The sequence below is a fragment of the Mastigoproctus giganteus genome, chromosome 1 (assembly GCF_048544385.1).
Source record: "Mastigoproctus giganteus isolate SK-2022 chromosome 1, ASM4854438v1, whole genome shotgun sequence".
NCBI lineage: Eukaryota > Metazoa > Arthropoda > Arachnida > Uropygi > Thelyphonidae > Mastigoproctus > Mastigoproctus giganteus.
Window position 1 is genome coordinate 150,697,539 of NC_143575.1, and position 14,246 is coordinate 150,711,784.

General features: G+C 39.2%; 1 protein-coding gene across 2 annotated transcripts in view; it reads right to left on the minus strand.

The window, feature by feature from the left end:
• Nucleotides 1-266: 266 nt before the first annotated feature.
• Nucleotides 267-14,246, minus strand: part of LOC150091195 (integrin alpha-9-like) — a 688,379-nt gene continuing 674,399 nt past the window's right edge. For both annotated transcript variants that reach the window (XM_090374615.1, XM_090374611.1), the window contains exons 26-27: nucleotides 13,828-13,950; nucleotides 267-1,481 (exon numbers count right to left, since the gene is read on the minus strand). In XM_090374615.1, the coding sequence (XP_090230741.1) occupies nucleotides 1,362-1,481; nucleotides 13,828-13,950 (243 nt within the window). In that variant the 3' untranslated portion in view covers nucleotides 267-1,361. The remainder of the gene's footprint in view (nucleotides 1,482-13,827; nucleotides 13,951-14,246) is intronic.

Sequence of the window (14,246 nt, forward strand, 5' to 3'; positions counted from 1 at the left end):
CTTATTGAATTTAATCTTTCAGCTGGTATGTGTTTCATGAGTGCAGCTTGAAGTAATTCTGAATAAAAAAATATCAAAATTGGAAACATCATTTACGGACACCCTGTATATAGAAAAATGGCAGAAGTTATGAATTCCAGGAATTTAGTGAAACAATATTTAATGCATTTTAATATTTATGGTTTTAATTTTTTAATATTAAAATAACTTGTATTCTTAAACTATTTTTGTATTCTATTCTATTTTACCAGTTCATTAATGCCAGTTCATTTCTCTGAAGTACTTGTAGTGTACTTGGAGATGATGTTTTTTGATAAAGCATTTTGAATAGCTTAGATAAGCAGAAACAGGACTAGTTCTAATCTAGTCATAATTACCTGAAGTAATTAGTACTCCTAAAGCATAGCAGAGCATGGAGCATTTACCTTGATCACACACACACACACACAGTCAACAGTACATGGCAATGTATTGAATGGGTGGTCTATCCAGATGACAAGACCCATTAACAGAGATGACAAGACAGTTTCTGAGAATACTAGTTCAAACCTCACTCAAGACTGACTAACATCCATAGTATGAGAAGGAAGGGGGGATTGCTCACATTCTTTTGGGCAGTGATAGCACAATCATATAGATGATAATGTATACCCTATACAGATTACATGGAACTTGGATGATGATCTCTTATAGAGAGAGTTGATTATGAGAGCAAATATTTGTATAAATGATCACTACGACTGAATCCCACAAAGCATATGGAATGTTTCTAGGAGACAGCGTGCAGTTCCCCCCCACAGTAACTTAAAAGTTGTCTGTCTTACCTACCTACTTTTAAGGCCATGGCGTGGGGATTAGCTTAACAGATATGATTTCCTATTATATTCTAGCCTTGGTTTTTTTTAAGTTTGCATATGCTTTTAAAAACAGCAGTTTCTCTTTTCATATGATGTTATTACTTAGTAAAATATTTTCCCATTTAATTACTTCTTCCTTTAATTCTCAGAAGCAAATATATAAGCAAAATTGATTGTTTTCATTTATTTATAACAAATGCAGCTGCTGTAGCAACAAATATTTATTAATGGAAATGAGCAAATTTTCTCCCTGAGTGTCAAATACATTGCAGAAATAACCACAACAGCATAATAATTTAAGTTGTCACTAGAAATAATGATTTAAAAGCTTCATCACTGGTAGAGTATGGCACAAACTAGAATTCTGCCAGCTTTTTTTTTTTTTCTGATGACAATACAAGTTTCACTACTCCCTCCCCTCCTAAAAATAAACATTTGAACACCAGTACACGGACACTAGAACTAATATTCCAAGTTCAGACACGTTCATTTCAAGCAAAAACATCATGCTTTTCCATTTATTTCTTCCTCATCAGATAAAGCTCCATTTTCAGGTTTGAGCAACTTGGCTTGTTCCATCATTTTCTTCATTTCTTCCTTTTTCAGGCGTTGAAAGAATCCCATCTATTGGTGGAAAAATTATAATGTTAATTAAATAAGTAGTAAGCATTATTCAAATTCATATGCAATTATAACACCTTGAATATGCAGTCACCCACCTGTATCTAAAAGAGTTGGTGTTTTTTGGCACATCAGCAACTAAGGCTATAATGGGCCAAAACCAGGTTATATTAAATATAACGGTTAAGAATTCAATGACCTAACAAATTGGATCACTATGTCCAAATGTATATCAGTAAGCATAGGTAAAAAGGTAAGTTTTAAATATGACTAAAAGGGTTTAATGATTTTAGATAACTAAAAATGGTTGACACATTGTCCTTGTCAGATAAAATCTGACTGAGTGTATAAGGCTCAATCAGATCACTAAAAGCGGTAAAATATAAAAGATGTTGGTGTCTGTATCATGGACACTCGAATAAAACATGTCAAATGGTTAAATTTGCCCAATTCTCACACATAGGATTGTTATCTACCCTTAGCAGACATGAATGAGTAAGATGACTGTATCCTATACGAAGATGAGCTAGAACAACTTGCTTTATATGGTTCCTGTGCAGATGAGACTGCCCGTGTTGGATTACAGGCTTTATCTGATTTAACTTGTTGGTGACCTACTCATGCCAAGATTGTTGCCACTGGGAGAGTAATCTGTTAAGCATTATTTGCCAGTAGTCTGTATAGGGGACTAACAGGTTACAGTTGATCTGGGATGATTACCCACAAGGATGGCAACTCCTACATCGCAGGTCCATGTTATTTTGTTTAGTTAGAGGTGGAGCAGTAGGAGGTATCGATATGGGAGTGGCAGCTGAGTGTTCAGTAAATAGTGGGCAATGGGAACAAAAGAATCTTTTGATGGAATTGTCATATCTGTCTGAATTCCAAAAGATTGCTTGCTGCAGCCTTCTAAGCGTATGTGGGTTTATTGCTGCTTAATTGGCATTACCAGTTTTCTTGCCTCCGGAATATTCATCTCTGCCTTGTGTCACTGTATCTGCTTTTCTTGTTTCCACCACTGGCATGCCCTTGAGTATGCAGGGTGCTCACCTTCACAGTTGACACAAGTGGGTTTCATGGCTGTACATGCATTGCTTTTGTGGTGTTTTGCACTGCACCAAGCATAAGCAGGTGCTCCACGACAGACCATCTGCAAATGCCCATATTTCTGGCATTTGAAACATCACAATGGGTTTGGAATGTATGGCCTTACATTGCAATTTATGTACCCAGCTTTTAATGAATTCAGAAACGTTGGAAAAATTACATGTAAGGATGAGGTTTCTAGTTGGTATGGACTTATTATTCCTATTATTATCAGCCATATGGTGCAAGGAAGCCTGAGGCTTATGCTGCACTGGCCAAAAAAAAAAATTTTCAAATCACCGAGAGAGAGAGGTCAGAAGTAAAAGGGAATCGCCAAGAAAGAGAAGAAAGATGATATCCAGCTCGGGACCTTGGGTGCACCAAGCCCATACCAGATGTGAACCCCTGGCTTCCCATCCTTATGCACAAAAATTGTAAATTGTATTAACAGCTATCACTCCCCGTGGCATTAGTTCAGAGAGGATTTCCTCCTCAGTAACCTCAAGGAGATCCCACTCAGAGATGATACCCCTTGATAAATTTAGAGTTCTGTGTGGTATCACAGTAACTGGTATTCCTTTGATTAATATTGCTGAGAGTACCTGTCATTTTTAGTTTCAATTAAGAGATCCCCAGAATGAAGAAAAACCTAACTGATTTAGAGGAACCTGCTAATCCCTTTAAACCTCACTGAATGAAAAAGGGACACATTTTTCCAACAGGTTTCTCGGTATTGGAATGCATAATCATAAATCTGGGAATAGGACCTGACACAACTTCAGTTCATAGTCTCTTTGCTGCAGTGGCAATGAGGTATTGATCAATTAGGGATCAGGTTGGGGCCACCAGAAGAAATAATTTTACAGAATTCATAGTGATTTTTCTCAGTCTTGGATTTATCTCTTTTGGGGAACTATGGATGATGTCCTGTGTCCAATCCTTCCTCCACAAAGAGTACCAAGGCTGTTTCATCAAGTACTTCCTTCTCCTCAACATCAATTTATTTTGTTATTGGTGGAGCATTAGGAGGTACCTATATGGGAGTGGCAGCTGATTGTTCTTGCTGTGCGGTTTTTTGTGAGTTTAATAGGTAGCGTGCAATGGGAGTGAATGACTCTTTTGGTGAGTTCCGATGGAACGTCTCCATGTTACCTTCTGAGCATAGGTAGGTTTGTTTATACTCAAGGGTTTCACTGCTTTTCTTGCCTCCTGATACGATATATTCAGCTCTGCCTTAAGTCATTGAATTTCTTTTTCTTCTTTCCTCCTTTGGCATGTCCAATCCCTCCTCCACAAAGAGTACCAAGACTGTTTCATCCAGTACCTCCTTCTCCTCAACATCCATTTTTTATTGAGAATGCAGATGGGTTTTGTAGCTCAAAAATGTGGTTTCGTAGTCCTTTGTAGCACATAGAGCTCATGCAATGGCTCCACAATGGGCCATTTGTGGGTATTCACATTTGTGTCAGGATTTGGGACATATGGATGATATCTTTTATTCAATTAGAAGTTGATGAAGAATTAAATGTCAGGATGATGTTTCTTGTAGGAACAAGTTTACCATCCCTACACATGAATAGTCGTTTTGCAGCTATCACTCCTTGGGATTTTAATTCAGAACAGGAAATTTCCTCTGCAGACACCCCCACAAGATCCCATTCAGCAATGACAAAATGGGGTAAGTTCAGTGTCTTGTGGGGTAACTGTAATTGGCATCCCTCATACCATAGATGAAGCTTGGAGCAGCTGTTCTGAATGTTTGTCAATTCTGTTCTCTACAACTCTACAAGAATATCACCTAAGCAAAGCCATCTGACAGATTTATGAGAGGCTGCCAACCCTTCTGGATAAAGAAGGATGACATTTTTTTATATTTTAGCTTTCTCTCCTGTATAGTGTGTTATCAGGATGCTGCAAATGATATTGTCTTAGTTTTCTGTCTTTTTGCTGAAGTGGCATCAATAGGGTCAGGGATGGGAGCCTCAGAAGAAGTACTTTTATCAGGATTCATAGTTTTCTTTGTTTTTATTCAGTGCCAGGCATCCCACCCACTACATAGCCTAAGTGGGATGCATACTACCCAGCAAGCAATAAATGTGCTCAAGAGTGGGACACCAAGTCTACCCAAACTTGGTGGCCATTCTAGTGGCCATCTGCATGGCCACTAGAATGAATCCTGTCCCTTTGACCATGAAGGGCTGACAATTGCAGGTGAATCCACTAGCCAATTGATCTTGACCTGGCCTAGGTGTGTTGAAGCTGGGCCCCCTCAACTGCCATAATCCCCCTTTGCAAATATCCTAGGTTGCTGTTCAACTCGTGCTGGATTCCTATGATGTTAGCCTGGAACCTAGGTTGTGGGCATTGGATATCTAAAATAAATTTGATTATAGGTCCCCAGTGGGATCCAAGTGCACAACAGAGTGCACAGTGGAGTAAAGAGTAGCAGTTTGCTCCCCAATTATTGGACGAGATGGCATATAGGAAGTTCAGTCCCCTTGTGCACTTTGTCTGGAGTTAGTAGGAGTGTCAACTCATTATCAAATATAAGACCCAAGAATTTTGTCTTGGGTGCTACTAGAATGCTGTTTTGAACTACAAGAATGGTGTTCTGAGATAAGAACCTGAAAACATTGACAATTGCTCAAGAGTTGACACAGTCAATGGCATACCGCAATTGCATGACTGTGAAAAGATGCTAATGTCATTAACAAAGAGGTCTCTGTTTGTGAGTACCAGAATTAACTTTGATAGCAAAAAGCATAGCAGTAAAAACTGATCCTTGAGGAACTCCCTCCTCTCAACAAAAAGATCAAGCAAGTGCAGCCTCCCACATGAAGTTAGAATGAACAGTTTACAAAAAAAAATTGTAATGAAAAGGGCTAGATGGCTCTCCTAAGATCAAAATTATAGATATCTTTTAAAATTGCATATCTCCAAACAGTCTCATGTTCCATATCAAGCAACTGACACCTGGTGCTTGCATTTGTGGAAAGCATCTCAAATAGATGTTTCCAGTATTATTGAATGGCTGAGTATTGAACTGTTCCTTCATTGTATTCTGGAGAAGTAGGCACTGACCATCCTTTCAGGATCGGCGCCTCCGTAGCCAGGTGGGAAGGAGCAGCAGTGCATAGCACACGCTTCTTGATTAGACCGGGGTTCGAGCCCGTCGCCACCAAATATGGAGGATGCGGAAGGGTCAGGGAATGACCACCGCATATCCCGGAGCAATATGGCCTTAGTTGCTAATGCTCCTAAAAACCAAAACAGCAGCCTTTCAGGATCTTGCACAAGCAGGCCTTTAGAGCAATTGTGCAGTAGTTTCTGGCAATGGATTCTTTCCTGGCAGAGAGAAGAAAGCATGATTGCTTTATGCCAGGAGTCTGGAAACTGGTTTTCAAGATAGATTCTTGTAGTACAGACGGAGCAGTCAATCAACAGTTTCATATGAAGCATGTTTAATCATCTCATAATGCATACCATCTGGCATAGAGATAGTGCCCCTTTCATTTCCCATTCTGTGAAAAGTTAGTTGTAGTCCTCAACACTTATTTGAAAACAACTTCAAATGCTGCTTTAGTTGTAGTAGCAGCAAATTAATATAGCAATAGCCAAAAAAAAAAAAAAAAAAAGCACGCACACACTTCATCCATCCTTGCCCTCCAAGAATTCGTCTAGTCCTTCCTTGAATTTATTCACGGCATCCTATTCCAACAATCAACCACTCGCTAGCAAGGCAAACTTCCACACATCTATCCTGAAACCATCCTTCCTCAACTTCAATTTTGACGTGTGTGTGTGTGTGTGTGTGTGTGTGTGTGTGTGTGTGTGTGTGTGTGTGTGTGTGTGTGTGTGTGTGTGTGTGTGTGTGTGTGTGGTTGCAGCAAGAGAAAGAATGCCATTCACACTCAAGTGAATGGCATTCTTTCACTCAATACATTCTAGGCCTTAAATACCTCAATCAGATCGCCTGGGATAGAGAGCTGAAGCCTTTCTAGGTAGAGCACTTCCCCCCCCCCCTTTTGTTCCTTTACCAATCTGGTTGCCCTTCTCTGCACTCATTCCAGCAGATCTACATCCTTCCTAAAGTGAGGTCTCGAAACCTGCATACAATACTCTAGAAACTGGATGTCAAGTGTCAATTGAGTGGATTAACCATGGTCTTGTGCAAAGTGATAATCACCTCCTTATCCCTACTAGCAAAGTTTCTGTATATAATTGACAAAACCCCCATGAGCTGTCCTGACAGCATGTCTGCAATGCTCAGTAAATTTCATATCTGACTGCACAATTACCCCTTTTTCATTTTATACTACCCTGAGTGTAGTTCCATACAGTTCATAAATTACTGTGAGGTTACTGCTACCCATATGCAGCACCTTGCATTTGTCAATTTAAACTTCAACTGCTATTTCTCAGCCCATCAAGCTTGTTGCAGTAGCATCCGTCATTACTGTTCTTAACCACCCTGCTAACCTTTGCATCATCTGAAAACATTGACATTAAGCCTGATATCATTAACAAATTTTGTAAACAACAATGGGACCAGCACTGGACCCTGGGAACCTTCATTGATAACACTATTCCATGAAGCCCAATGCCTATTGATAACTATTCTTTGTCTTCTTCCACTTAACCATCACTTTATCTATAGCAGTAACTTGCTCTTAATGCCACATTGCCCCAGTTTATACAGCAGTCTTACGTGCAGCAGTATCAAGTCTTCATGAAATCCAAGCATATGATATCAAAAATAATTTTTGATCCAGCTCCTTGGTCACTACATCATAGTAACTTATCAGATTGGTTAGACAAAACTGCCCCTTAACACATCCATGCCATGACTGCACTACAACTGCATTCTTGTCCAGATGGTCCCGCATTACTTCAACCAGTGACTCCATTATTTTTCTTCGAACAGATGTTAAGCTGACAGTTCAGTAATTATTCACACATCTCCAGTCCATGGGGACCACCCATGAACCCAAGGATGCTCTCATAATTATCGCTGCCACGGAGTGGCTAAGGGTTTCTCACCTCTGCTGCCTCCCTTAATATGATTGGATAGATCGACCCCCAGCTGCCTTTATGTTCGGCTTCAACAATTTCTTTTCCATTTTTCTTTCAGTTATCACAAAATCATTTAGTTCTCCTTTGGAGTTTGATAAACTTCTGACATCCCCTCATGTGTGAATGTAGATGCAAAATATCTTTCAGTTTTCCAGCAAACTGAGCAGGGTCATCAACAGTCAACACACTGATATCAAGTGGCCAATTGTGATTCAAACCCCTTCCTTTTACTGTTAATTCTTGGCATTCTTTGTCAGAGACTTCTTATAATCTGTCTTGCCTTACCTCATTTGTGACTAGGTTACAGACTAATTAATATCTATTATAGTATCACCTAATAATTTATATCTACTATAGTATCACCTGATAATTTATATGCATCCCATGCACTTTTCTTCTCTTCCCTGTGTCTCAATAGTTCATCTGACATCTATTTAGGTCTAAGCCTTGAACAATATTTCTTCATTGGTATGAAAAGCCTAGTACCATCTTTGATTATTTCCCTGAATGCTTCCCATTTAGAATTTGCTGTTGGTAACATCATCAGTTGATCCCACTGCATAGAATTTAACTGTCTTAGACACTGTAGTCACCCTTACAAAAGCAAAAGCTTTTGTCTTTACCCTTGATGCTAATTATATCTTTAATTAAATTTCACCGTATAAGATCCACTGCTGTGAATCTGCAGGTATAAGATCCAGTGAGTCTTATACCTGCAGATTCCCTGCTGATATCCAAATCAAGAACACTGCTTCTTCTTGTTGCCTTTTTAACATGCTGTCATGAGAGCATGTCATGCAAGAAATGAACAAAAGTTTTGCTGGTTTGTGTGCGTAAGTGTGACCCAAAAATTCCTGTCAACATCTGGAAAGATAAAATCTTTTAAAATCAAAATGCTTTTTCAGCATTTCATTTGAGAGCCAGAAACATAGGGGTATAAGATGTTTTGGCAGAGACTTTAGCAAATGTCTCCTCAAGAGTGTTTGTAATTGGGTCTGCAATTAAACCAATCTGTTATGTTCTATGATCGATGACTGGTGCAATGTGTATCTGCGCATTTTCCGGATTTTCTCCAGACAACACATTTCAGCATTTGAAGGCTATGAAGTTATCTGTGGGGGATAATAATGGCAAAATAGAAAATTAGTATGTTAGTGGTTAGTTTGTAAAATAAAAAGATTAAATGGAAGGTAGCTTTTTTCCTTATGCCTATGGATACTTTTCCTTTAGGAGATTTAACTTTAAATACTCTTCAAGAAGAATATGGAATACTAATCTATTCAGATTTCTTTACTAATTGTACTGGAAAATGCTCAATCACTAAAATCTTGGCACTTTGGATTTTATAATTTTGTGGAAAATACAATTGACTATAATTTAACAACACATAGTTATACTTAAATATTACATTGTGCCTTATTTATCGAAATCTGCAGTCTTAACATTATGTTTTCCAAGTCAAAAACTGGAATTATTGGGTTCCAGTAACTGGAATTACTATATAGCCATGCTTGCAATCATCAGCCAAAACATTATGGCCATCTACTTCATTAGCAAGCGCACATGATGCAAGAAAGCAAGCTTATATAGCATCAGCCAAAAAAAAAAAAAAAAACCTTATTTCACCCATCCCCTCACTCCAAATGTTTGTCAAGTTCTGCCTTGAATCTATTTAAGCTATCGACTTCTACAACGACAGATGAAAGTTTCTTCCAGCAGTCAACCACCCACTGGCTAAATGTAGACTTCTGCCATCTGTCCTACAACTGTCTTTCCTCAATTTGAATTCATATCCTCTCAGGTGATTATTCTGAGCAAGAGGAAGAATCCCATCAGTATTGAGCATGCTCACACCACTCAAGGCTTTAAACACCTCAATAAGATCACCTTGCAGGTGCCTGGTCTCCAGACACTGTAATTTGCAAAACTTAAGACTTTGTTCTATTCACTAATCTTATTGCCCTTCTCTGTACTCATTCCAACAGCTCTACATCCTTCTTAAAATGAGGCCTCCAGACCTGTATACAGTATTCAAGGTGTGGCCTGACCATTGCCTTATACAAGGGTCTAGAAAAATACCTGTATATCATTGACAAGGCACCATGAGCTACTCTTGCAGACCGTCTGCACTGCTCAGAAAACTACATATCTGCCAGCACAATTACCCCCAGGTCCTTTTCATTCTCTACCGCTGTCAGTGTGGTACCACAGAGTAGACACATTACTCTGGGATTACTGCTTCCCGCAGTAGTACTTTACATTTGTCAATGTTAAACTTCATGTCAATGTTGCCACCTCTCAGCCCATCTGCTCAACTTTTCTAGATCCTGTTGCAGCAGCGAACTGTCATTAGTGTCCTTAACAACCCTGCCAACCTTCGTATCATCTGCAAACTTGGACATTAAGCCTGATATACCATTAATCAATATCATTTATAAATACAGAAAACAACAATGGGCCCAACACTAAATCCTGAGGGACTTCACTAATAACATTAGTCCACGAAGATCTGTGTCCATTGATTACCACTCTGTCTTATTCCACTCAACAATCCCTTTATCCATAGCAGCAATTTGTGCAACAGTATCAAAGGCCTTTCAAAGATCCAAATATATGATATCAAAGTTATTCTTTGCATCCAGTTCCTTTGTGACTACATCATAGTATCCAATCAAATTAGTCAGACAAGACTTCCCCCTTAACAAACCCATGGTGTGTCTGAGCTATAATTGAAGTCTTGTCCAGATGATTCTGCAATGCTTCATTAACCAGTGCCTCCATTAATTTCCCTGGAACAGAAGTTAAACTAACAGGTCTGTAATTACCTGTGTCTTCCTTTGATTCTCTTTTTTGGATTGGGGTTACATTTGCATATCGTCAGTCCATGGGTACCTCCCCTAAGTCCAGGAAAGCTCTCATAATTATGGCTAAGGGTTTGCTTACTTCCTTTGCCACCTACTTTAATATAACTGGATAGATTCCATCCACCCCAGTTGCCTTTCTTATGTTTATCTTCAACAATTTCTCCTCCACTTTACTCTCAGTTATTACAAGATTACCACTTACTGCCAGAGTTGAATACACCTCTGGCATTCCCCTCCCTGAATAACTGCTCATGTGAATGTAGATGCAAAATATTCATTTAGTTTGTTAGCTACTTGAGCAGGATCAGCAACAGTTGAACCATCGATATTAAGAGGACCAATCTGATTCATCCCCTTCCTTCTAAAGTTTACATAAGTAAAGAACTCTTTGCTGTTTTTCCTTGCATGCTTTGCCAAAGATTTCTCGTAATCTGCCTTCACCTGCCTAACCTCCTTTGTAACTTGGTTACAGACCAGCTTATATTTATCATCGGCTTCTGTGTTACATGTTAATTTATATGTATCCCATGCATTTTTATTCTCTGTCACATGTAGTCCATTTAGGCTTAAATCCAAGATTAATTCTTCGAATGCTTCGCATTTTGAATTTGCTGTTGGTAACATCATCAGTTGGTCCCACCGTATAGAATTTAAATATTGTCTCAGACCACCATAGTCACATTTATGAAAGCAAACACCCTTCCCTTCACCCTTGAGGGTAGTTACCTCTTTGAGTAAATCCCACTTCAGCGCACTGTGATCACTGCCACCTAGTCATTCCTTTATCTGCAGATTCTTGATACATGAAGAATCACTACTGATAATCAGATCAAGAGTATTTCTCCCTCTAGTTGTCTCCCAAACATGCTGCTGTAGAAAACAATCATCCAATAAATCCATAAAAGCCTTGCTAGTGTGTGAGTGACCAACCCACAAATTCCAGTCAATCTCGGGGAAATTAAAATCCCCCATTATAAGACACTGATTTACTGGCCCACTATATTTCTCTAAAGAATTGCTCATTATACTCATAAGATTCATTTGATGATTCATTTGAGATACTCATCAGATCTCATTTTTCCTTTCCCAGTGCTTATGTCACACCAAACAGACTCAACATTGCATTGTCCACCAACATCAATTGGATGCACTTCCTTAGATTGTATGTGTTTCTTAACTAACAGCATAACCCTCCTCCCGTTCTGTACACATTGTACTCCCCAAATTCCTGTTCTCCACTGCTTATGTCTGTGTGTGACACCATGTCCCCGATATCCCAACAATATCTACTTTTGATGTCTTGAGTAGCATTTCAAGCTCTCATTGAATTTATTAACTATACCCCTAGCATTGGTGTACATGCAAGTATACATGCACCTGTTTCTACTCTTAGTTACCCTAAAGAAGCCCATGTATTTACTTGTTCCACTATGACTCCCAGCAGTCCTGGAAATCCCCGTTGCCTTGCTTTCCAGAGTTAGGGTTGAATCACTTTTACTTCTGCCAGCGGCTACTGTTAATGTTTTAGTCCGTGTATCCCCCCAAGCTAGCAGTTTTCCAACCCACGTAACTCTGCCTCGATAGCATCAGCAAATATTCTTGCACCCTTTCTATTTAAGTGTATCCCATCCCTGTAGAAGTAGTCTCTCCTGTTAACAAGTGCAGACGAGGCTGAGAAAAATTCTACCCCTTGAGCCTTGCACAATCTCTGCAGGGCCGAATTGATCAACAAGGCTCTCATCATATACTCCCTCCTATCGTGTCTGGGCAGAATTGCAGACACTTTCAAATTCAACCCTAACTCATGGCTTTTTTTTCAGCATTGACTTGTACTTGTTAAGTAATTATGCCGGTCTCCTACTCTTAATATCTTTAGTGCCATCATGTACAACAATATCACCCTTTGTGCTCTTAAAAGATGATTTCTGCTCTACAACATCATCAGCCTTTGCCCCTGGCAGAAATACCCTTATCCTGTTCCATCTATCCCTTTTGCACATTATGTTCCCTGTTTCCCTGACAATAGAGTCACCTACAACAACTAATTCCTTTGGGACCAGCATATGACATAATAATATGTCAGGCTGCCTTTTGCTGTAATAACTGCTTCACCCCACTTGATCAGCTAAGGGAGTACACAAAATGCTTGGACATGATCCTCAAACCAATCCTGCACAATGTAGGCCTTGTCACACAAGGCACTGTCTTATTGAAACAGTCAAGTGTCACCTGAATATATGGTCACATGTAAAGCAAACGTGGTCCAAAACAATACAGAGGTAAGATCGAGTAGTGAGGGAGTGATCAATGGGGGATGAGGGGACTGTGTGATGACTGAAAACTTTCCCCAGATCATGACACCACTAGTGCTAGCCTGTTTTTGTCGAACTATGCAGTATGGTTACAGCTGCTCACCTGCTTGCTGTTGAACACACCCCCATCAATCAGCACATGATGGAGCTGGAGCTGATTCATCAGACTAGGCGACTCTTTTCAAGCAGTCCATTGTACAGGAGCATTACTTCAATGCCCACTGCAGGTGGATGTGTCAATGATAATCAGTGAAACATGAGCACATGAACAAAGTCACCTCCTGTGTAGACCTATCCGCAAGATTGTCTGCTGGACAGTGTGTTCTGAAATGTTTCTCTGTGTCCAGTTGTAATCTGCCATTAATTGAGGAATTGTGAGCCATCTGTTGTACCAGACAGCATGTGCAAACTGATATTCACCTCGACTGTCAACCAGTGGCGGTCTTTACTCCCACCACATTGGGTAGTTGTGTGTGTATTCCTCTTTGGACCAATTCCACCATTCACTATGATCCTCAAACAGCCAACAATTCCTGCGGTTGCTGATATGCTGACCCCTGTCTCCTAGCATCATTTAAACTCCATCAGGTCTTTCTCTTTCCACATTGCATAGACTAATGATGAACTGACAGGCAGTACACATGCCCTCACTATGTGCCGTGCCAGTCAGTGATGTTACTCCTAAGTACTGTGGAGTGTGTACACTCCAGGAGAGAGGGGATGGCTGTAATGTTTTTGCTTATGAGTGTATTTCATCTATGTTCACCATAAAAAATAAATCAATTCTAAGACAAAAATATGCATGCAAAATATATAACGATTCATTAAAGAATAACAGTGATATAGCCTTTAATGAATAGCTATCAATCAAATACTTTGGTAAAAGTGATTGAAACTGGAAAGTCAGTTTAGCAACTATGATCAGCTGCAAGGAGGTCATCTCCTGTAAATTAAATTTGAAATAAATTATTTTAAACATTCTTTCTTAATGAATATAAATACTTTTAAATTTACCTTTACAAGTCCCAGAAGAATTAATAACAACAGAAGAATTCCTGCAATAATACTTATAACAATTATCCACGTTGCTACAACTTTAGGTGGTGGAGGTCCTGGCTTTACAAGTAAGGTTGTTACCTACAAGAAATTATAATATCTGTAAAATAACTGTATATAATTGAACAAATCCAAATGCAGCAGAAATGACTTTCAGTTCTCTTATTACGAGTGCAAATATTAAGTGTTGGCTAATTTGGCTAATGCTGCATATATATGTTATGATAACCAAAAGAAGTTGGACATCAGTAAGCAAATTTTATGCTGCACCAGCCAAAAAAAAAAAAAATTCCCGAATTACCCTGAGAGAGAGAGAGAGAGAGAGAGAGAGTCAAAAGTAGGAGTCGCCAAGAAGAGAAGAATTATATCCAGCACAG